At 48.2% G+C, this 23,824-nt stretch overlaps 1 protein-coding gene across 1 annotated transcript; it reads right to left on the minus strand.

The window, feature by feature from the left end:
• Window positions 1-1,235: 1,235 nt before the first annotated feature.
• On the minus strand, window positions 1,236-23,775 carry ANP32A (acidic nuclear phosphoprotein 32 family member A). Its single transcript, XM_063346755.1, has 8 exons — window positions 23,580-23,775; window positions 7,900-8,049; window positions 7,628-7,750; window positions 5,985-6,183; window positions 5,680-5,778; window positions 3,991-4,088; window positions 2,885-2,945; window positions 1,236-2,673 (listed from the first exon to the last, which is right to left on the minus strand). Exons 1-8 carry the CDS (start codon window positions 23,631-23,633, stop codon window positions 2,612-2,614), a joined length of 846 nt encoding a protein of 281 aa, XP_063202825.1. The 5' UTR covers window positions 23,634-23,775; the 3' UTR covers window positions 1,236-2,611.
• Between the last annotated feature and the right edge of the window lie 49 nt (window positions 23,776-23,824).

Here is a 23,824-nt window from a genome sequence, read left to right on the forward strand (position 1 = left end):
TGCTTCCACAGGGTGAAGAGCTGAAGGGTTTCTGAGCCAGGGTAAGAGGAAAAAGTGCTTTGCGAGCCAGCGGTGGCTCACTTAGAGCCCACGGGCGACAAAGGTTAAACCAAATGTCACTTCAACCTCACCACGTGAGCCTGGCACTGCTGCGTCTGCGGCAGGCAAAGGGGACGTTCATCCGGGCGTCCCCGGTCGCCGCGTCCCTGGGAGCCGCCGAGGCTCGTGGCGCAGGAAAGGTCAGGTCCGGCTGCTGCCGCTTCCTTCCAACAGCTCGAGTACAAAGCCAAACTGCTAAGCTGGTCTGCGGTGCCACAAGGGCCCTGGGCTGTAGCCCGAGAGCTGCTGGCCCTGCCTGAGGGCTGGTGGCCGCTGGCGGCTTCGCAGCAGCCTGGCCCTGCCCTGCCAGCGCAGGGTTTCGGTTTCACTGCAGCGGATCCCAGCCGGAGAGGGAAGCAGTTTGCCCAGTTGGATTCCCTCTTGAAAAAAAAAGAAACCACCAAACAAAAAACACCCCACCCTACACAAAGGCTTCACCACAGTGTGGCTTCCCACCTACAAAAAAAAAAAAAAAAAAAAAAAAAAAAAAAAAAAAAGAGGCATGTTTTTTACCAAAGAGATCCAGTGAAGAAGGAGCAATACGTGATCTTCCACAGCTTCTCGTGCTCCTGCACGGCACAGCAGCTTTTCAAAGCACGCAGTCCGTGCTACCTGCTGTGCCATTTACCTTTAATACCCAACTCACTCCCAAAGAGAGGAAAACGCGGAGGCTTGGCTCTGGAGCGGCAGTAAGTCCCTGCAGACAGCGCTCGTCTCGGACGGACAAAGCTCGGAGGTGCACTAACCCAGAGCTCACACACCGAACCCCAGCGCTGGGCTCGAACAAAGGCAATCAAGCGTCCTTTCTTCCGGGCCTGGGTAAATAGGGACAGGATTAACCGGTGGGAATGAACGTGCTTAACTGCGATAATCACGCTGGTGACACAGAAGAAACCCTCACTTGGGAAGAAAAATGGCATATCCCGTTATTTGCGTTAAAGCCAAAACCTCTCCCTTGGTTTCACCCAACCATGGCTAAGAGTAGTTCTTATGGAGCAAAACGTATCATCAAGTTACTAAAAATATCAGGGAATTTACCAGAATAGCTTAGTAAATGCGTTTTTAAAAAGGTATGCGATTCCTTCCCAGTGGCCCATTTTACTCAAATAAGCCACAGAAAAATTGTATAAAAAGATTTATTGAAATTCATCAATGACAAACAGACATAAAACTCAAAGTTTGGCTCTTCTGGGAAAAAAAAAACTGTTGCAAATGTATTTATACAGATGAAATATTGACTAGGAAATACAGGTCACTTCTAAAGCTATTTTAAAGAGGGATATGAAAGTAAAACTGTACATTCACTAGGTATTTTCAGTCATTTTACTGACTTCCACTAGGTAAGAAAATACAATTTTGTATTAGTATCTCGTGCTTGAGTGTATGAAAAGAAACCTCCTACCCTACATGCTGAACTGCCTCCTGTATTTAGGTTTGTAAAAATTTTCAAAGTATATAGCACAAGTGGAAGTAGTTTCTCATCACTTAAAATTGACTAGGTGTTATATATTACAGACCAAAATAGTACACACCTTATTTAAAAGGGTTGAAACATTTTTTTATTACAATTGTCAAATTCATTTCACTAGTAACTCAGGAATTAGGAACACTTTTTATATATATTTATATATATATTTAAATGCCTGCCATTTTCAGTGTCTTGGCTATACCCTAGCCAAAAAGAAAACCAACCCAAAAACAAACAGAAAGGAAAACACGCAACACACGGGGGGGGGGAAGGGAAGGGGCGGGGGGGGATTGGAAATTCACCCCACAAACCAGATCCAAAGGAACACCCCAAAAAAAAAAAAAAAAACAAAAAACCAAAACCAACAAAACAACCCCAACAAAAACATTTGGTCACTATTTACAAACAGCGAAATAAAAGGTACCTACAAAAGCAGGGAAAGCATTGGCTGAAAATGGCAGTCATTCACGGACAGGCAACAAAGAAATCACTTTATCAATATGCCATTCTCACACCCGTTGCTGTGGAGGGATGCTCTGCCTGGATTTGCAGCACCCCCCAAAAAAACGCTGACAATGGATTTAGTGACTGGCAGCGGCGGAAACATCCCGACAGCCAACGCTATTCAGCTGTCTCGGGACAGAGTATGTGTTATTTGGGGTATCGTCCACTGATCTTCAACTTTTTTGTCTTTTTTTTTTTTTTTTTTTTTTAAAAGATGTCAAACTATCCACTCCAATAATAAGAAACAAATTACCACTTGGTTTATACTTACTATTGCAGTTACAGGGACTAAGAGAGGGACAAAAAGAAAAAAATTTAAAATGAATAGGAGGAGTGGCAGTAAAAATAGTATTTTATTCCCTTGCCCACCCGGTCTGCTTCTCCCTCTCATTCCCACAGCAACATTACAATCAGGAAAAAAAAAAAAAAAAAAAAAAAAAAAGAAAAAAGAAAAAAAAAAGGTTGGGGGCGTGGGGAGGGGAAATACAGGGTAAAAACAGTCAAATCACAATAGGAAAATTTCAAAATAGGTTATTCAGTTTAGTCGTCTTCATCCCCTTCGTCTTCAGGTTCTCGTTTTCTCTTCTGTCCCTGTTCTTCCTCTAGAAAATAAAACACAACTTGAATTATACGAGCGCTCGCCCATGCTGCTGAGAAGCTGAACAAGTTCAACGAGCTTCTGCTTTGGCAACTGGTTTGCTATCAAAGGAGCAGGAACACAAACATGAGCCTGCTTTTTAGAAAATGGTATTTTACTCTAAAAAAAATTAAGCTATTATTTTATCTCTAGCAGAAACTGGATTGCTGCCATACCGGGCTCTTCTTCATCTTCGTCGTCATCTACCTCACCATCGTTGTAGCCTTCCTCATCCTCCTAGATTAAAAAAAAAAAAAAAAAAGGGGGGGGGGGGGAAGGAGGGATTAAGGAAGTCAGGTTTAGTGCAGGACCTTTCACAATTTGGCAATATCCAACAGCATTTTACAACAGAGAGAAAGTCCTTGAAGCATCTTAAACAAAAACCAAATAAAAAGACAGACACTTCCCACGCACTTTTATGTAAGTGCAGGGTTTTGCTACAGTATAACCAGGCTCTGGCACAAGTTTCACTGCAGAAAATCACAAGCCACCAGAGCAGCCACTTCCAGCTTCAAGCCTTCAGCGAGAAAGTGGTTTTACACTTCACACGGATATGTAGCTGCAAATTTTGTTACGACGTCCTGAGTTTAGTAAAACTTGATGACTGGTCAGTAGAGGGCACGTGTTCTAGGGGCAGAGAGAGTTAAAACACCCACAGACATCTCCAGAGCCCGAGGAGCTGCTGTTGGTTTTGAGAAGAGGGCGACCGGCCATTCAGGAGCAGCAGTTAAGGATCTAAGATCCCCCGTTTGGCCAGAGGACAGGCAATACGACCTCCGACAGTCAAATTTTAGCCCCATCCCAGTGGCTGTGCGGGGAGCGAAGTCTCGGCAGGCGGCGACTGGCTCAGCACACCCTGCACGCAGGAGCTGGGCTGCGCTAAGGATTCCAGCGTCCTGAAGAATCACGAGGTACGTGCCCCAAGGAGGAACCTTGCTCTGAGAGCACGGGGTGGGTGACGCAGGTACCACTCTCGCCTGTACGGAGGCTGTAACCCCAGCCCCTCAAAGGCACCGCAGACTAGGTCTGCAGACATTCCTGGTTGTATTTTTGACATCAGCCCAATAAACAGAATGATTTCATGTCAGTGGTCACTAGATGGCAGCTGGCTCATAGACAGGCGTGCCTCAAAGCCACCCCCCACTGCGATGCTTCTCAAGTGAAAAAGCAAGCACGCACTTCAAGTACTAAAAGCCTCCAGTATTTGGTGTATTTCTTGCCCAACTATTCCCAGTTAGAGAATGTTCGCTCCACACCCATTATTAACTACATAAATCCTTACCTCCTCTTCTCCGCTCACATCCTCCTCTTCTCCTTCCTCCTCTTCCTCCTCGTCTTCTTCATCTTCTACTACCTGAGCATCATCATCATACTCCTCTTCTATACAGTCAAACGAGATTAACCACTCAGACATTGAAAGTTTACTTTTTTCCAACACTGCCACCTGAGATGTCACCTCCTACCGACACAAGAGGCAAGCTGAAAGCACTGCTTAAGGGCAGCACAGAATTAAAGGCAGCTCTGCAGCTGCTAGACAGGGCTAGCCGTAGCACTGTGCCGCTTCAGCCCAGCGACAGGGTAGTGTGGCAGCTGCACCCACGGTCTGAGCTGCTCTAGACCTGCAGGGGCCTCGACAGTAAGTCACAGCAGCCTCGGGACCACTTTAGCTTCAGCTGCTCCAGTTCCCGCTACTAATATGCGTTTTTGAGCCCGTGGGACACTTGCGGCTCTTCATCTGCAAGTGTCCATCTGCAAGTGTCCATCTGCAAGTGTCCATCTGCTCCCACCAGGGATAGAGCAGAACTTTACAAGCCGACCAGCCGTGCACTGGGAACCCTCCCCATGGGACACCCCTTGCCTTTATGCTGCCAGAGCCATACAAAAGGGTCACACACAACCCGTCTTATGGGTTTGCAATCTCTTTTCAAGAGAAAAAAAAGATTAAATGCAACTAGCCCAAGCAACAAACCAGTAGCGGTTTTCCATGCTGCAGGAATGGTGTTATGGAGCTTTTTCATGCAGCCGAATGCAGGCCCAGACTTGAGCTCTGATGAGAAGAGCCTGTCCCCGCCGAACCTGGCGGAATGCCCCACTCTGCCAGGCGGTGCCGCAGCACTCGCCCCTCTCACCACTGCTCACATTCAGCACTCGAGGGAAAAGTGCAAGCCCAGCTATTCCGCTTTTGCTGCGCAGCTGGGTTTGAAGAGTCTAGCAAATTCCCCAAACCCAGCCGGATACTCATCCGACCAGTACACCGATGCCTCCGAGTGCAGTCTGCCGGGGAGGCAGAACGGCTCCTGCAGCACAGCGGGACCCACCGTGCATTTTCCTAACGTTAAAAAGTTGCTTGCTGCTTCATTAGTGCCTTTCACAGAGCTTGCCCCAGGCGCACTTCCATACACACACTCTCCTCTCTTCTGCCCGATACCAACTAGTTCACTTTGTCCTCATGGAGCAGCTACAACCTCCTATTAATGCCTTGGCTCCTTTACTTAATTCCTTGACTCAGCTACTTTTTTCTATGCCCGATCTGGTTCTCCACCCCACACTTCCCCATCAGGGTGTACACAACTGCTCATACTTCCCTGACCGCACTGTTCCTGGAAAACTGTGTGTGCATGCCGTCCTTTCTTACCCACTTCTCCCTCATGTTCCTCATCCCCTGGGGTTTACTGTTCCCTGAACTCTTTCAGCGTCTTACTCCTCCTCTGGGCCCCTACCTTCTACCACCCTTTCACTCCCCCCACCTTTGACTATTGATACAGCTGAGAAAGTAGCTCTTTCAGGCCCTATCCATCTCCTTTCCCCTCATTCCTTCAGAGGACACCGAGATACTTCTGCTTCACATCGGTCGGAAGGAGCTGCTGAGGACACCCACCTCCTGCCAACAATTCAGAGCTGGAAGCAAAACGTACCACGCAGCATATCAATCTCACAACTTACGTACGCCAAGTAGCACAAATTCACATACCATCTTCATCTTCCTCCTCGTCGTCTAAGCCCTCCACGTAGCCCTCTGCATCAGAGTCCGGCGCTTCTTTGTCATCCCGATCTTTCACTAGAGATAAGACTGAGAAAGTAGCTCTTTCAGGCCCTGCCCATCTCCTTTCCCCTCGTTCCTTCAGAGGACACTGAGGTACTTCTCCTTTACATCAGTCAGGAAGGAGCTGCTGAGAACACCCTTCTCTTGCCAACAAGTCAGAGCTGGAAGCAAAATGTACTAGGCAGCATACTGATCATTTAACTTACGTACACTAAGTAGCACAATTCACATACCATCTTCATCTTCCTCCTCGTCGTCTAAGCCCTCCACGTAGCCCTCTGCATCAGAGTCCGGTGCTTCTTTGTCATCCCGATCGTAGCCATCGAGGTATGTGAGTTGCGGGAGGAGCTTGAATACGTTTTCTCTATAATCGTTCAAGTTGGTTACCTCGCAATTGAAAAGATCTAGACTCTTCAGGTTTTCTAACTTTTTCTGCAAAGAAAGGAAAGTTCAGCGTTACCGTAGTTCTCTCCAGAGCAGAGAATGCAACAGCAGGCAGAGTTAACGTGCTCAAGAGCTTCCCACGATAATAGGGTCATTTTGGTCTCTGCCTACTAATTTGGTGTGGAAGAGAAATCTGCAATGCCTGGCCATTGCCGCTTTGGTATCTGAGTGGTCTCTCTCAAGTTCAGCATCTCACCAGTAGAAGACTGAAGTTTGGAAACAGGTGATGGTGCAAAAATCACACATGCTGCGAGGGGCCAAGCTGAGAACAAATGTTAGTCCCATCAGCTATCCCAGAAACACAAGGCAAGATACTGGAGCCAGCAGTCAGGTATATTTACACCACTACTTTCAACAGAAGAAGAAACAGACTATTCTTTGGACACGGGAATTTTGCTAAGAGAGATTTAAAAAAATTTAATGATTGCTCCCTAGCATTTGGAAAAACGAAAAAAGACTTAGAAATTGAACAGGAATTCAATTCCTTCTTGATTTTTTTTTTTTTGAGGAGGAGGTAGTCTGCATCGCCCACAGCATTTCGAAGTACCAACAATAAAAGCACAAGCAGTTGAGGATTTGTATCAAGTCTTATGAAATATCTCCCTTCTGGAGTTTAGCGTGTAAACCAACAGTGACATCGAGAAAACAATAAGCCCGAAACTGGTAGCAGTTAGAATCCTCTCTCTCATCCGTTTGCTACGTGAGTTGAACCGCTCTGCTCTCCCCTTCTCCTGGGGGAAAGGAGAGCCAAGACGGACTCATGTGAGAACCGCTCCTCGAGATGTTTTATGAGCAAGTATTTACGAAATAAACATGAACCAAACCTGTTCATTTCTGGAGAGCAAAGGGCACACAAGCCGAAAGCTAGAAAGCAGCACTACCGGGACTGACACTAGGATGCTCCTTGGAACTGCAACCTGACAAACCTGAACTCAGCACTTGAAATAAGGAGCATAATGAGAGGAAATGGAAACCAGCAGGAATAAGCTGGAAGCTCAGCAACCTCTGCCCAGCTGCAGCGAGCAAACCCAGTACAGAGGGAGGCAGGCGATGCTGCAGCTGGCCCCTACCTACCCCCACCACCACCACACGCCGCAGCCGGGGCAGACGCGGAGGCTGGCGATTTTAGACCCAGCGCTTCAGGGAAAACGCACCGAGCTGGAGCAGAGCGCCCGGGAGACAGCCCCGCGGCCCCGGCCGTGGCGGAGAGCCGCCGTGCTCCCCGGAGCCGCAGCCGCTAGAGGGAAGCAGCCGCTCAGGCTGCGGGCACAGCCCCGGGGCAGGGCTGCCACAGAGCCCGGGGCCAGCTCCAGCGCCGGGCAACCTGCCCGCAGAGATAAGCGCCCAAGACACTCCACCGCAAGTTCGCTTCGGACTTTCCAAGCCTGTAATGTCTCTACTCATCACAAAATGGGGTTTGATTTCAACTTACCAGAGGTTCTATTGTACCGAGATCTTTTATTTTGTTGCCGCTTAGATTTAGATGCGTGAGGTTCGGACACTTTTCTGCCAACACTTCCAGCCCTCCTGAGATTCTGTTGTCGCTTAGCTCGAGCTGGAAGGCACGTGAACATCTTGAGTTTTTAGTGCAAACACGTATCACAAAGCAGTTTGGTCAGCTAAATTAGGTTTTCATGCAGACAACTATTTTGCATTCGGTATAGTGCAAAGAGGGAGGGAAATGGCACAGGACATTTTATTTACCTTCTTAAGTTTGTTTAACTTTGGTAAGTTTGCAACTGAGGTTAAGCCTACGTTGATTGTACTTAAGAATTCCAGCTCTTCAAACTCATCTGTGAGGCCTTCAATTTTGCCTTCATATGACCTGCAGTTGTCAAGAACGAGTTCTTTAACCTGGGAAGAGAACAATGCAAAATGTGCATGAGACGTTCTGCGTGGAGGACAAAGATTTCACTCCCGAGCAAAGGATGGCACAGATCAGGCAAAAATGAAAGGTATTCCAGTAGACTGAGAAGTATGCGAAAGGTTGTTTTCACTGTTTGATCCCTATTTTTGCTAGCATGGTTAGCAGCGTTTCAGAAACACAGATATTTGGCTTTGCTTCAACTGACCACCTTTGTGTTGTTCTATAAACAATGTAAACAGTTCAAAACCACGAATCCTGGCTTAACCGATTTGGCTGCTAGAAGTAGCATCGCCTTTAGTAAAGGCAAGCAATAAGCACTCTAAAAAATACGAAAGCCATCTATTTATTTTTAAACTAACCTACTACTTAGACACCCTGTACGACTCGTGTGCTATTACAACATACCATCAGCTGTTAAAATAGCTTCTCTCTGCACGCAGAAATTACTCAAGCTTTTCAAGCGTGGAGAGATCACTGTTTGCTCAGACCCTCCTGGAACCTAAAGTAGGCACTGGCGATCCTAAACCAAGTCTCGCCGGAGCCCACCCTCCCCCCTCCTCATTAGGGTGGCCTGACGGTGCTTTAGGGGAAGATCTCCTCCAGCAAGGCACTGGCCTTCTTGGGGAATTACAAGGGCTGTGTCAGAGGATGCTGGCAGGGGAGGTCCCGCGAGCGTAGCTGCTGTTGAGGCGGCGCAGCCCTTATCTCCCTCGCCCTGTTGCGGCAGGGAGGGTCGAAGGGAGAGGCAAAGATAATGTCCCCATGGGCCCGAGCAGCACAGGACCCACCTGCCAGCCCGAGCCCGGCAGCCCCACGGGTGTGTACAGCAAGTTACAGGCTGCAGGGCTCCGCCGGGTTTTGGGTTTTTTTTTTTTTGTTTTTTTTTTTTTTTAAATACAGCACCACTCTTTTTGCAGGTGCTATCTTTAACGGACACAAACAGCAGCATCAACGCCAAAAGAGCCCCTAAATACACCCCACCCTGAATAAAACTGCTCCTTTCCACCCTAAGGCCAGGCCAGCCTTACGGGATTCGAGTCCCTTAGTAGCCAACGCGAGTTCTCCTGGGCTCTGGGGAAGCTCTGCCACCGAGCACTGTGACCCCACAGGACGGGCCCACCCAGGCGGGGAACACCCAGACATTTTCACAGCGACGGACAATTGCTGGGGCTTACTTCTCCCCTACAAAACACCCAAGAAAACGCACCCCGTCCCATGCCTGAGGTTTGTTTCCAGGTTTGGAAATGGAGGGGGTGCTGCTTTACGCTGCGGATGGCATAAAAGAAGTCTGCAAGAGCGGCGTATGCAGAAACGTGAAGCAACTCTTCCGCTCACACCAAGGACAGACAGTTAATATGCAAATATTTTATTTTTTTCCATTTTTTTTTATTACTGTAATCCCGCTGCACAGAGAAGAATCCCATGTAGCTGTATAGCTCCAAATAACATCCCTAGGTTTCTAATTAAATCCCAAGCACTGAAGTCAATAGGGAAGTCAGCCCAAAGCAACACGAGAGTACAAGTGATTCATTGAGAGTAGGAGGATCAGCGTTAGACAGGAAATACATTTTCCAAGACTCTACAATTTTCCTAGAAGAATTATGATAGGGAATGACTATACAAAAGTCTTCCAGAAGAATTTTAGGCTGGTCAGAAGAAACCAAAGATCAAGTCAAATGCTTCTGATCCCACATACATCTATTCCAGTGGGGGGGGAAAAAACCAACCCAAAACCCCAAAAACAAACTACAAAAAACCCTCTCTGCTTTGAAATTTGGACAGCAGGAAAGCCATTTTAAAGGCAAACATGCATATTTTCTTACTGTAACAGTATTTAAGTATCAGGATCCTCCAGCGAGATCAATCTGGGGACAAACACACCATTTTATGAGTCATCTGCTTCACACACACACACAGAGCTCCCGCCAAAAAAAAAAAGGAAGGAAAAAAAAGGTAAAATAAAAGAAGCTCCACCCCAAGCCCAGACTGTAGGGCAGCTACATTCCCCCCTATCTGTGTCCTTCCTCACCAGCACAAGAGGCCCCTGCCTGCCCCGTTATCTCCCTTGGCCAGCGAGGTGGCTCGTCTGAGCACCCACCTACGGACATGTTTTGGAGCCAGGAGGGCAAAGGAGCACGGCTGCAAGGGCACGGGCACTTAAGCAGCACCTAAACCTCCCACTCAGAAAGAAACAGCATCTGCCCTCACCCCAGGAGGTGGGACACCCATCCCTTCACCCTCCCCAAGGGCAGGACGTAGAAGAGGCAAACACGGAATTGGACAAAGCTTCCTCAGGGCTGGAAAACAGATTTGAGGTGGAGCTGGAAATAGCCATGGATGCAGACGAAAACCCCTTTAATATGGTGGCAGAGGAGCCAACTGGCTTCTACTTTTAGTTTACTCTTTTTAGCTCAAGACTGCTGTTTCCTCTCTACCTTTCAGAAAACTGTTTGATACAGAACCGCAATGCTCCCTTCGTTGCTGTGCCCAGTACCAAGATACTGGGCAAAGGTACAGTCAAAACAGCTCCGCGGGGAAGCCATCGTGGACTCAAACCGGCAGGTTTGCGAGTGGTAGAAAGCTTGGTGGAATCAAAGAGCTCGGTTAGGAAACAGCCCAGCACAAGCTCCTAACGCTCCAGAAGCACAACCGCAGCAACGTAATTTCAGTGCTTACGCGGTCAGAGGTACATTAACACATCGCATCGCTTCTGAAAGAACGTGACTCCGCAGAGTACAATTCAAGACAAAATTAAAATGGCTTAATGTTTGAAGAGATTTAAGAATCCCATAGAAAATACCCGCGTGCGAAAGGAGGGTGGACTTGGCTCATGGGGCTTCTCCCAACTTCACTGCCACGTGCACGCTCACCGCTGCATCGTACCCAATTCTCTTGGTTACAGTACAAGCAGTAGAAACTACCACCAGCTTAACGCAATTTCTATAAGTATTAAAAACACCCGCAGCTATTTGCCCATTGCCTCTCAGCCTACAGCCTTGCATATCCCACTCTCCTCCCCTTCCACTCTCATTTGCCATCTCCTCCTTAAGACCTTGCTGTTTTGCAGTTAACCGGCGAGGCAGCGCCGGCCCCCCGGGAGAGGCCATTGCTCTCCAAGGCCCCTCCGGGTTATTAACGGGGCCCTTTTCCACCGCGTTGGCGGCTGCACAGAGGTCTCTTCTCAAACCTTCACCCCCTTGTGAGGATGCTGGGCCTCATCCAGGCACGCTACAGCCTCGACAGTCAGCGAGCACAGAACTGTGTCAGTCTATGGAGAAATGGAAAGGTGACCTTAGCAAAGCTACATTCCATCCAAAACAGCTCACTACCACACAAGTATGACAGAAGGACTAAAAACCTATTCCTTGTTTGTTTTTCAGAAGTCTTTGTAATCTTAAGGAAAGTTCCAGCTCCTGAATCACTCTCCCGACATCCAACAAACTTTGTTGAAAATGCACAGTGAGATTACAATTTTTACATCTCTTTCCTCATATTCTGCCACCAAAACGCAGGATAAACTTTTGCCTGATGTGGGTAGCCTGGGCGAGCACCCTTTCTGAGCCTTGTTATATACCTGAACAAGATAAGTGGGCTCAGCTGGTCTGAACCAATTCAGTTGTACGACGCCGCAGCCTCTGCAATATTACAGACACGTAGATGAGCAGTCAGTCAGAACGCGGGAGGACAATCTGAACTCGTCTGGAGAGACAGGCTAAGGGAGTAAGTGTCCTCAGCTAATTCATGATTAGCTGCATCAAAGACGGGAAGATTCAACTTGCAGAAGTTGTGTAGGGTCAACCTGATCCCTGTCCACGCCACAATGCATAAGCAAATTAAGCACCAACTGAAGCACTAACACAAGTACTCGTACAAGACAGACCACGAGCTGTACGTATCTTTCCTCCCTCTGCCAAAAAACTGCTACGTAGTGAGAAACAGTGGAAGAGCAGCGTGCCATAGGTAACCAACCACCACAAGTAACACCACAATACTTACCTAAACAGCAGGTGAATGTCTAGCAGAAAGCCTAACAAGCAGGTGGCTAGGTTGGTTCCTGTAGTACATAACCACATCTTCGATAGCATTTATGATAAGGCACCATCAGGTGCTCAGGTAGGGATATTACACATTGCACAGCTTCAACTGCCAAGTGTTTCTTGCCCAGCCTGCCATTCTGCCTTGTCCTCTGTGTCCCCGGGGTGGCTCGGGGCTCTGCTGCCCCTCTCCCCCATTCCACAGGCACCATCTGCTCGAGCAGGTGCTTCCTGGTTGCCCACGTACTTCTGCTCGAGTGTCGCTCTGTGGTTTGCTGGTCTCAGTCCTCGGTTTTCAGCAGTCACACATAAGTGAGTAGATTGCTGCTTCTCCAACAACATCTTCAGACCACGCGCCTTGGAACTGTTCTCCTGTGGTCATCCCAGTTTCTATTTCTGATGGTCCCAGATGCTTTCAGCACATGACATCACATCTCTGGTAACGCACGCTGCGCTGTTAACTGTGGATGACAGCATCCCTGCTATCTCTTCATGACTTTCATGACATCACACTCTACATTACTGCCTGCTTGATAACCAGGGACTTATCTGCTTCCTAGTATGGTTACTGCATTCAGCTGCGCTCCCAAATGCATATACGACATCCTTAATATAGCCACGGGGTCTACTGTGAGACTCCAACCTATTCCTAGGCCAAGCACGGGCAATCGTGTGTAAGTGGCCACTGGATTTCATGGGAGTCATCAGAAGTGACATCTGGGACTCGCTTGCTGTGCACGGCACCCATCAGACCTTCCCCTGCCTCCTTTTCCCAGGCTGCCTCTCTGCAAGGGACCATGCTCTTGAGTTATCATCACATACACAATCAACAGAATATAATTACAAACAGACAACTATTAAGCCACGCATGTTATCACCTTAGCCTTTAATCTACATTACCATTGTAACAGGTAAAAAGGCAAAGTCTCTACTTCAGAAAGCCTACAACCCATGGGCAGGGAGATCCGTGAACTTGGGACTAAGCTCCCAAATCCTGGTCTGTAATTGAAGGCTTACCAAGGTGATGGAAGGACACAGTTGTGAGTATAATTTTAAAAGATAAAAGGCAAATTTACAAGTACAAATACCATCCTGCTGGCTTTACAAGCAGGAACAGCAAAGGCTGTAGCATCTCATTTTCAGCACAATGGACCAGATGCTTTTGAAGTGTAGGTTGCATATGGTACCCCCAGGACTGGAATATCCCACTACGTGGCATTTTTATTGAAAAAAGCAGGTAAACATGATAGGTTAACTCTGTCGTGCACTGCTCCCAACCAAACGATCCAGGTGAGCATTGAGAGAAGTCCTTCCCATGTCTTAACCCAATGGAAACCACATTTGGAGAAGGGGAGAGCTGTGGGAAGAAGGGAGGGGAGAGCAAGGGAAGGCCGTTGTGGTTAAGTGGGAGCGAAGTCCACATTACTTTTGAAAGCGGAGACAGTTTTATTGTCTCCCAGACACAATAACACTTCTTCAAACACTTCTTGCATTTCTGTCTGTGGGAGTTCTTTGGTCTCAAAAGTCTGCACAGTCCACGCAAAGCCTTGCGTCACTCCGTGGTAAAGAATGACCATTGCTGTCTACTGTAACCAGACTGCCAAGAGTTGTGTCCTCCTAGTTTGTGTACTGTATTCTAGATCTGTATTCACGCAGATTCAGGGATCCTTGAGCGGAAATGGATCTCCTTAGGTTTCTATTCCACTCAATTTGTGCAGCAAAGTTGAAGAGAAGCCAACCCTCCGCAGTCACGACGTTCTCATCTGTTGAGGAAGGCATGGGTTTGACAAGGCTCAAGGTAACACCCAAGTCTTGCAGGAGCCCATCGCTCATGCTTAGCTGCACAGTGATGGTAAGGATACGATATTCTCCACGCTCACGTTACAAGCTTCCCCCAAGGTTACTTCTGGAGGAGATAAACATTGCATGAATTTCCATTTCAGATACTATCTGGAACATGACTAGGCCAAAAAAAAGCTTGAATGAACAGCCTACTTAATACCTTGGGCTAACAAAGCGGCTCTGAAGCCTCGAAGACATGATGCAACTTCTGCTCTAAGATGGTCACCAAAACATAACCAACCTGAAGAACTGATTTTTTTTTTTTAAAAATGAAGACAGCCCCACAAGCTGTTTGCCACCTACATTCAAGACAGGTCTCCAGCCACGCTGGGGCCCCTTGTGAGACAAACACACAGCAGAGCCAGGCTACGCAAAGTTCAGCTCCTGCTGGAAAACAGCGAGAGACAGAAGAGCGCAGAATAATCTCTAGCCCAAATTAGAGCAGCTAGTGGGCTGCTGTGCATCAATTAAGAGACACCTCAAGAGCTGTTCAGCCTTTCCAGGCTTGTCAGAGTGCTGCCCGTCCAGGCTCTGCCCCCTCATACCTCTGGCATGCTGCCCGCGGGACGGGGAGGGAGGCAGGTGCCATGGCACTGATGGCGCTGGCTTGGTGCCACGGGGGATTTCCCTTCCGCGGGGCACTCCTCACCTGCTCCTCCTGGGCATGGCCCGGTGGAGATGCTCGGGGATGAGGATCTAGCCACAAACAGAATTAAATTTGACAGGGAAGGGAAAATTCCAATAGGGTTGACATTCTCTTCCTCCCTTGAGATACACAAGTAAAAGGCAAACCAGAATAAAGGCACCAACCGCAGGTGACAGCAGTAAAGTTTTTTTTTCCCCTACTAAACCAACATGTGATTTTGGATTTTGAGATATCCCTTCAAGGCTTTATTATGAGTATCTGACATGGGATAAATAGATTTAACTCACTTGCAGTACATGTCTTAAACTAGTTAGCCAACCACCATTTACCTTGCACAGGCTCTGGTCATTACTGTACGGGGCAAAGAATCTGCAAATCCCAGGGCAGGGGGAAATGCTGTGCAAAAAATGGCCACGTAACACAAACCACTTCCCTTGAGATACGGGCAAGATATCTAGCGGCCAGAGTACTTGAGAATCGTATTAGCAGAGGCAGTGACTGACGGCTGGGAAGGGACTGGATGGGATTAATGTGTATAGCTTGTAATTTTGAGCAGCGCTCCCTTACCACCACTACAGACACCAGGTACAAGCGCAGCGCCTCACCACGGCTGAACGCCAGGCGTCTGTCAGGATTTCAAAGCCGTTCAGGCTGAATTTTATGGGATTTACCCCAGGCACGCTCCCCACACCCGAACAAAGGCGTCCCTTCCACCAGCACTCGGCAACCGGCCCCTTTGACACTGAGCAATTCACAACCGCCGAACACAACAGCTTCCAGCACAGCCTGGTTCAACAGCAACCCGCTCCACTTCTGGCTGCTTTGCCTATTCTACACCCATTCAGTCGAGCTGGAACTCCAAATTCTTGCAACAAGGTCACGTGAAACAACTGCTGGACCTCAAAATTCATCTAGGGTTTCTCAGAATGACGCAACCCCACCAAACTTTCATATCTGAATTCCTCTTCTGTATCTCAGAAGCTTCCACCAATGCTTTTAAACACTTCAGCGGAGGGTTTTAGAAGCCCAAAATTGAACTTCCAGCATCATGCCAATACAGTTTTGGCGCCTCTCATATTTTTCACTACAAGCACCGATATGGATGGACGTGCATGGATCCCAATACTGCTGTCTTTGAACTGTAATGCCACAGTTCTCGCACGTTTACCCTGTGTTTGTAAACTGTACCCTAGCAAGTGCTTTGTATTTAATTTAGTTGGTCCAACAATCACGTGATGAAGAAACTCGGATTGACTCCGGACAAAGGTGCAACCAAGGAACTGCAGGAAAACATTTGCTTAGGGACCAAGAACAAGCCGGTGACAAAACGGGCATCTCAGTGGACATCTGTCACAGTCTGGGCTCCAGCACCTTGTTAAATCACAGTCCCCAAGTCCAAAGCAATGCAGTACAATAGCAGTTTAAAGCCACCTTTTAAACTCCCCTCAGGCTGGGCTCTATTGGTGTTAGCTCCCACAAGGATGAGTGCAGCGAGTGGCCTCTTTTTGCTGGCCTCTCTGCATTTTTTGGGGACCCTGCATCATCCCTACCCTGGCCAAGGGAAAGGAGCAGGGGAGGAGAGACAGGAAATTTTTGTTGGTTTGTTTTGTTCGTTGTTGTTGTGTGCTTTTTCTTTTTCTTTTACCCCCCCCCTCCCAAAATCAAAGCTGCTCTGTGTTCAGAGACAGCTTAAGGCTGCTTGCACAGCTCAGAAAAAATCTGGCTCAATATCAACACATTTACTTTTTGTACCCTCTAACATTTTACACAGCATAGCTATAAAACCCTGAGAGCAATACATATGGTTCCCACTAATTTTACGTCCCTTCGCTCTGTTCTATGAGAAACTAAAGGTCCAAGCGAAATACGTAAGTGGCAGAAGGACGGAGAGTCTTGGCAATTCTGACGACGTCTTAACACTCCAATCTAATTACGAGGCATCTCCAGTACTAAAAAACTTCCAAAAAGAATAATCTGCCCTTGTCTTTCTCAAAAAACAGCCCCCCAACCAAGAAACCCCATGAGTCACATAAATAAACTTTCACACATTTACAAGGGTCAGTATAGCCATATGCATAAGCAACACACTAATTAATAAATTGAGAACACACTTTAGGGACGTGGGAAAGCTGTTTCATTCAAAAGCATATAGCTAGGTCTCATTTTTGCTTCTACTGTTGGGAACATAACTCTGTAAAAACTCCAAATATTTCACTGTTTCAAATACTTAAATTGCTTGATCTTTGCATTAAATGTTTGGGGGTTTTTTTGTTTTTTTTTAATATTCATATTAATGTTGATGGCTTCTCCCTTTTCTACAGCCGGTATCACCTACGGGCAGAGCACTTCGCACTGCTCCTGGCTGGGGTGGGTGACTTTGCACGGTCACTTCAGCTCCATGTCTCCGTTTCTCCCTATTTGAGAAACCGAGTGCGTGATACCACATCCAGCGGGCTTTTCGTTCCCTGCCAGCTATTATTAAATAAAACAGAAGCACAACATAAGGCTGCACTGCACCTTTAATTTGAAAATTCTTCAGTCAAAAATTTTGAGCATTTAGCTGAACCGCTTAGTTTGTTCAGTTGCATGCACTCCGAATTGCCCTCAGCAACAAAGGACTGATGCAGAGGCATACATAAAAAAGAAACACTGCATTTAAATTAAGACTAATTTTAAGAGCTGCATATTTAATACGGAAAGCAGTCTCTGAAGATGTCAGCTGCTACAGAATGCACTGGCAAATCATACTTGCAAAAGATAAGCTTTTCCTAGCTTTTTTTATGGCTTTGAAGGTAGAGTGTTCAATAGACCAAGTCGATGGACAAATGAGTGCTCCAATAGAGAGCACAACTTTTACACAGTGGTGGAAAGGAAAACCACTGCACTGAGGCTTTTTTTTTTTTTTTTTTTTTTTGGAAATATTTCAAAGGTCATGCTTATATATGCAAGGGCTTCAGGACTGATTTTAGCAACCTAGACAAAAAATACAGACTGTGTATTTACTAGTTATTTTGTCTGAAGGATAGCAGAGCAGGAGAGGAGACAGGAAAAAATTATATGCAGAACAAGTCCAGCAGTGTCACATAAATAGCCGAGAAGTGTCCATCACTCCAAAGCACAACCAAAACATCACTGCTCTCTATTCCCACTTGGGACTCGTACCTCGCTGCAGACACAGAGGGTTTGGTTCATCGAGCTGAGCTGTTTGTCAATCTAAACTGCCAAAAGCCATCATGTGCGCCACAAATGGCAAGGCTTGCCTCGGCAGACGGCAAGGAGAGGACCTCCCTTCCTCCTTTCCCGGCACCCCGGGTGAGCCCTGCTCCCTCGCAGACAGGGCACTGCGATCCCAGTAGGTGCACGGGATTCTGGTGAGCAAACCAGAACTACTCCCACAACCTTCCCTTACTTTTAATTCATTCAAAAAACATTCAAGACGTTGGGTGTTTCCCAGGTCCAGTTTCTAATTTTCAGGTTTCTCCACAACTTACCAATACCTGTATCTTTACAGCAGGAAGAGGGGGGTGTAATCCATAGAATGAATGAAATGGGATGAATCAGTCAACATCAGCCTTACAGGATGTAAATATTTAAGAAAACAGCAACTGATACTTGTGCCACCATTCAATGTACACTTAAAGATACACCACTGACGTAAACAATATGGTCTTTTAAATACAGCAAAAGATAGCAATACTTTGGAAGTCCTAAATCCCTCCACATGATTAATGGTACCTTGAAACATTCAGGAGTTTTTGGTGTACGTTTAGAGCAGAGCGGCAGAAAGGTATATTCTATTTATTGATACATAACACACAAATCCTGCTGCAAGGATGGATTATAATAGCTAGGCTTAACCCTAGAAGGTTTGTACTAAGAAGCTTTTTCCCACCCCCCTCTTGTTTCAACAACTTGTTTCATTTAGTGGGCAGGACGAGAACCCTCCTTTCTTAGGAGATGCATTTCTTGATGGACTACAACACAATTACATCACCTAAACCCCACCTATTTCTCGTAATACATTTTTCTCAATCCAGTATTTGGACACAAAGCTGAATCATACTGAAAATTTTGTGACTGTACTTTACATGTTGCTGGTCAAAAGGGAATTCTCAAGAATTGAGGGTTAAAAAAAAACCCAACAAACTCTAACATTGTTATTTTCTAGCAGCATCACAGAGAAACGGGAAAATTAGGCACCCAGATTTAGAACCCTATACTGGTGTTTTCAGAGTTCCTTTCATATGCTTAAAACTTGGTCCAGGTTAAGAGAATTTCCCAAATGCTTCCCTGGTCAGCCCCGTAGTCAGCTGTGAAACTAGTCTAAATTTCACACATCACACCCTTCTCCAGCCTGATTTCTGTGGGCTGCAGTCCCTCCAAGATGAGCATCCATCCAATGGGATACTCATTTTAGAGGTTTGCATCTGGAAATTCAATGCCATGAAAACCAGCTGTTACACAGCCTTGGTAAGTTTGCAAAAAAAAAAAAAATACAGCTATTTCCTTGTACGTTTACACCCTGCTGTCAGCTACACAAGTGGTTAAGTGACACAAGTCTGCAAAAATCCATGATGATCTGCACACGCCGCACAGAGTTTGTACGTGCTGCTCTCATGCCACCCTCCACACAACCGTATCCCGCTTTGTTTCAAACCTGGAGTACATCCCCTTCCCATTTTGAGGTACTTCAGCCTACTAATTCTACTACTAAATACTAAAAAGTATGTATCTGCACCCATACACAAGACCAAAATATTTTTTTAAGTGCAGGACTTCCGTGTCACTTTAAACTTCCTACTGTTCTTGCAAGCACCACGACAAGGAACTAGCTTGGGGGAAAAGGGCCTTTTTATTTATGTTCTTCATTTGAAAGAACACTTTGTAAAGATGCTTGCACTGTATTTCCCTTCAGTGTTAAAATGTACAGAAAGGCAGAGAGAAATCTAACTGTCAAGTAAGTTTTAAAGTGCAACAAAGTCAGAACTGTAAGAAATAATGCTGCAGTCAGTATTTTATCACTGTCGCAATTTTGAGCTGGTAAGGCACTAAATCCTCAGACTAGAAGACCCGGCATGGCAGTGCTAAACCAAAGAAGACGGGTTTTGTGCATCATTTCAAAAAACCTACCTCGGTGTGAAGAGCCTTAGTACCGAGCTTGTTTCACAGTCTTTGCATGTTACTAATGAGTTTACGCGGGGAATGAACAAGAATGCCTGCAAACGTGCCCAGGCGAGCACCCCCTCTGCGAGGTCAGTGGTTACACCACCCCCGGCTGATGGTTCTGAAGGAAACTCATGTAAAATAACTGTACCTGGCTCACTTCTAGCAGGCAGTTAATTATAATAGAAAACCACGTTGATAAGATAAGCAAAGTGACAAAGGCTACCCCAAGTGCGCTACCGTCAGTGACCATTAAACGTAATGGGATAAAAAGTTGAAATATCTGGGCAGAAGGCAGATGCGCAAGCTCAACTTTGGCTGTACAACACACAGGAAAAAAAAAACAAATTTCAAGTATCAAAGCCCCAGACCTCTCACCAACACTGAATTCACATTAAAATGGAGAGACAATTAAAAAAATAAACCAACAACAAAGAAAAAGAGACAAAGGAAGAAACAGTTCCTATACAACCCACTTCAGGACATTTATATGATGTTTTACTAGCCAACGCGTAACCTTACAGGATTACATGACTTAAGAGCTCGAAGTAGCTAGCTCAGCTGCACAGTAGCACACGGTATTCTACATGAGAACCGTATTAGCCAGATCAAACTATAAAGTATTAATATAGGATCACAAAGAACCGCACCACCTTATCAACATCCTCTTACCTAACTTTGATTTACAAGAAGTTTTGATCCTGCACATTTTGATAACAGGATATATTAAATACAAGACGTATCGCAAAACAGGACAGAAGCTCCAAAACAAGTATATTCATAGTTATTTTCACCAAGATTTATTTACGTTACACTTAAAAGTTTGAAAACAATGATCTCAGAAGGAGAAATACTGCCTATCTATCAAAGCTGAGACTAACGAAAACAATTCACAGAACCATCCTGTTCGTGCCCAAAGACTTACTAAAATCCATAAATAAATGGCACTGGGATTAGGATCGCTTCTAAACCCCGGTTGCAAGTATTTAACCTAAAGCACTAGCTGGATTTAGCTAAATTTTTATTTTAATAGGTATTTTTAAGAGAACCAGACTTCAAACCGTACACTTAGTTCTCCACGACAAAAAAACCCACGTGCAGACATCTGTAATCAATGGCTGTACAGAGCGGACCCTAAACAGAACAGCATTCCCAAATGGCATCTCTCCTCCTTCACATGAAACCAGAAAGATTTGGCTTTGTAGCAGAGGCGTCACCTTTGCTACCTCGGGAGGACCGATACACAGAACTCATCGCCAGAGCTAAAGGCGAGCAGGTAAAAAGAAGTGGTCACAGGTTAAATAAGCCTTATTTTACAACCAACCGCTGCAGATTTCAGAGTTCCTGAGGAACAGTGACTCCCCACCAGGTCTGAGCTCTCTCAACTTTCTTTGGCATAAGCCAAAACGGAGCAAAAACTGAACAAAATCCATGCGTGGACGGGAAAAAAAAAACAAACCAAACGCGAAAAAAGTCCAGTTTATACCCAACACACTTTGGATCAAGCCTTTAAAGCGTAGGTGTGCGTTTAAAATGGTGAATCAGCCTCCAGCAGTAGGAGCGATGGACAAATCGTCCAAAAGCCGGGGAAAAAAGGAAAAAAAAAAAAATTAAAAAAAAAAAAAAAGAAAAAGGAGCCCTAAAAGCAGAGACCTACCTTCCCGCAGGGCCCTGCCCAGGAAGAGGGCGTATTCCCAGCGCCGCGCTGCCCGCCCGGGGGAGGCTGCGGAGGGTCCCGGGCCCCGGCCCCGCTCCCCCGGGCGGGCGCTGCCGGGGCGGGGCGGGCAGGTGAGGCCCGGTGCCCGCCGCAGGCCGGGGGCGGGCAGGCGGCCTCCCTCCCCAACCCCACAACGGCATCAAATAAAAATAATAATCATTAAAAATAATAATAAAGCGGGGAGGGGACGAACAGCGCCTTTTTACCCGCCCGGCGCGTCCCGCTGTGGCCGTGACGAGCCTCCTCCCGCCCCGCGCTCGGCGACAAAATGGCAGCCCCGGCGGCTGGCAGTCATGTCGGAGAGGGCGCCCGGGCGCCCCTCCGCCGCCGCCGCCCGGCCCCCGCCGCCGCAGTGCCGGCGGGAAGGGCCCCTCCGCCAACGCCTCATGTCGCACTTCCACACACCGCCGCTACCAGAGCGGGAACCGGCAGCGGGGCGGGCCGGGGCTCCCCTCACGGCTCGGCGGGGCGGGCAGGGCCGCCGCCCGCGCCTGGCCGTTGCCTCCGCCGCGGCTGAGGAGGAGGAGGAGGAGGAGGAAGAAGAGGAGAGGGAAAGGCGGGGGGGGAAGCAAAAAAAAAAAAAAAAAACCAAACAAAACATGGCGCCGCGTCCTACTTGCGGTGTGGCGCTGGCAGCGCGGGGCCGCCGGCGGCGCGGCGGGGGGCGATTGTGTCCCCCGCGCCCCCACAACCGGACGCGCCGGGCCGGGCTGGGCCCCACCGGCCGGCCGGAGACGGCGGCGTGTGCCGCGCCGAGAGCCCTCCTCCCCCCGTCCTCCTCCTCCTCCGAGCCCAGGAGTTTTTAAACTTTAAAGAGCAGGTTAGCAGCGACCTGCCCGCCTTTGTCCCTCGGACACCGAAAAGCCGCGGGGCCGCGTCCCGCCTCCGCCCTCCCCTGCCGGAGAGGTACGTTCCCCCCCGTTCTTCCCCTTCCTTCCCCTCCCGCGGCGGGGCCGGGGCGCACCTCGCCCTCCCCGGCCATTATGCAAGGGCCTGGCGGCGGCGGGCCCCGCCGGGGCGGGCAGGGAGGAGGGAGGGAAGGAGGGGGCTTCCCCGCCGCCTCCCTGGGCCCCGAGTTCGAGCCCCGCCGGAGCGGGCTGGGGGCCCCGCCTGCCTCCGGGCACCTCTTCCCCCGCTGCCGCCGCCTCTTTTTTTTTTTGGGGTGGGGGGGTGGGTAGTTAAGGTTTGTTGGTTTGGTTTTGGTTTTTTTTTTGTTTTTGTCCTGACAAAGTTTTTTTTCTCTCTCTCGGTTTATTCCGCCAGACGCGGAACAACAACCTGAAGTCCGGCCCCGGGGGAAGGGGAAAGGAGCCGGGGGGGGGGGGGGCAAAGGGGGGGGGGAAGAAAAACACGCACACGCACACATCCAGCCTTTTTGTGCGTGTGCGTGTGTGGGGATGGAGGGGGTGGAGAGTGCGTTTATTTCTTGCAATATTTTTTTTATTCAACGCTCGCGCTACCGGCGGCGATACCCGATCGCCAAAAACGCTAAGCATTGGTTTAAAATTCTTTTTCTTTTATCTTCTCAGCATCTGGAGAGAGGGAGAGAGAGAGAAAGGGCGCGTTCATGAGGACTACAAAGTTACAAATATGGCTCCCCAGTCTCTCTTGCCTGATCACTGCAAAGAAATGAAGACGCACTTTAAACTAAACCGTTCGCAACTCCCTCGCCGTCCCTGTCTGCCTCTCCCTGCCCAGCACCCACTACAAATATTTGCCAACTAAACACGCCGGGCGAGGAGCACCAACTTATTTTTATTTAATGCCCGGCGAGCCCCCCGACAGGCATCGCGCACCGGCGGCGGCGGGAGCAGCCGCTCGTTGCCCCCCCCCGCCCCCCCTCCCCAGACCGTAACGCGTGTGCTGGGGACGGGGGGCGACCCCCGAACCGGGGTGCGCGGCCACACACACAACACACACGCACACAACACACACAGGTAGGCACCTCAAGGGCAGCAGCGGCGGCGGCCCCGCCGCCACCCCCGTCCCCCCCTTTCCCCGGAGCCCCGCGGGGTTGGGATGCACACCCCCCACCCCCCCCAAAAAAAAAAAATTAAAAATGTGGGATGGATTTTTATTATTATTAATTATTATTATTTTTTTTGCATTGCTTACATCTGAGGGCGTCCTGTTCCGCAGCTCTAAGTGGATCCTTTTCTTCATGTCCATGTCGGTGGCTGGCGGGAGTCGCTGGCTGTCGCCGGCTCCGCTGGCGCAGTGACACCGATGGAGACCCCCCCTCAGCCAGCGCGGTCGGGGACTTTGAGGGCTCAACCAGCTCCGCTCGGAATCCCCAGCCCCAGCACCGCGGCGAACACTAACCTGATAACTGCGGAGGCGGGCGCTCCCGGGGGCTCCGG

Source organism: Chroicocephalus ridibundus, chromosome 9 (assembly GCF_963924245.1).
Source record: "Chroicocephalus ridibundus chromosome 9, bChrRid1.1, whole genome shotgun sequence".
Classification (NCBI taxonomy): domain Eukaryota; kingdom Metazoa; phylum Chordata; class Aves; order Charadriiformes; family Laridae; genus Chroicocephalus; species Chroicocephalus ridibundus.

Bases quoted from the DNA above. Each gene is read 5' to 3' on its own strand.
- ANP32A (XM_063346755.1), bottom strand. From the start codon at position 23,633: ATGGACATGAAGAAAAGGATCCACTTAGAGCTGCGGAACAGGACGCCC. The intron at 8,050-23,579 runs GTAAGCAATGCA...TTCTCTTCCCAG, and splicing joins GGAACAGGACGCCCTCAGAT to GTTAAAGAACTCGTTCTTGA. The intron at 6,184-7,627 runs GTAAGTTGAAAT...CTTTCTTTGCAG, and splicing joins TCGGTACAATAGAACCTCTG to AAAAAGTTAGAAAACCTGAA.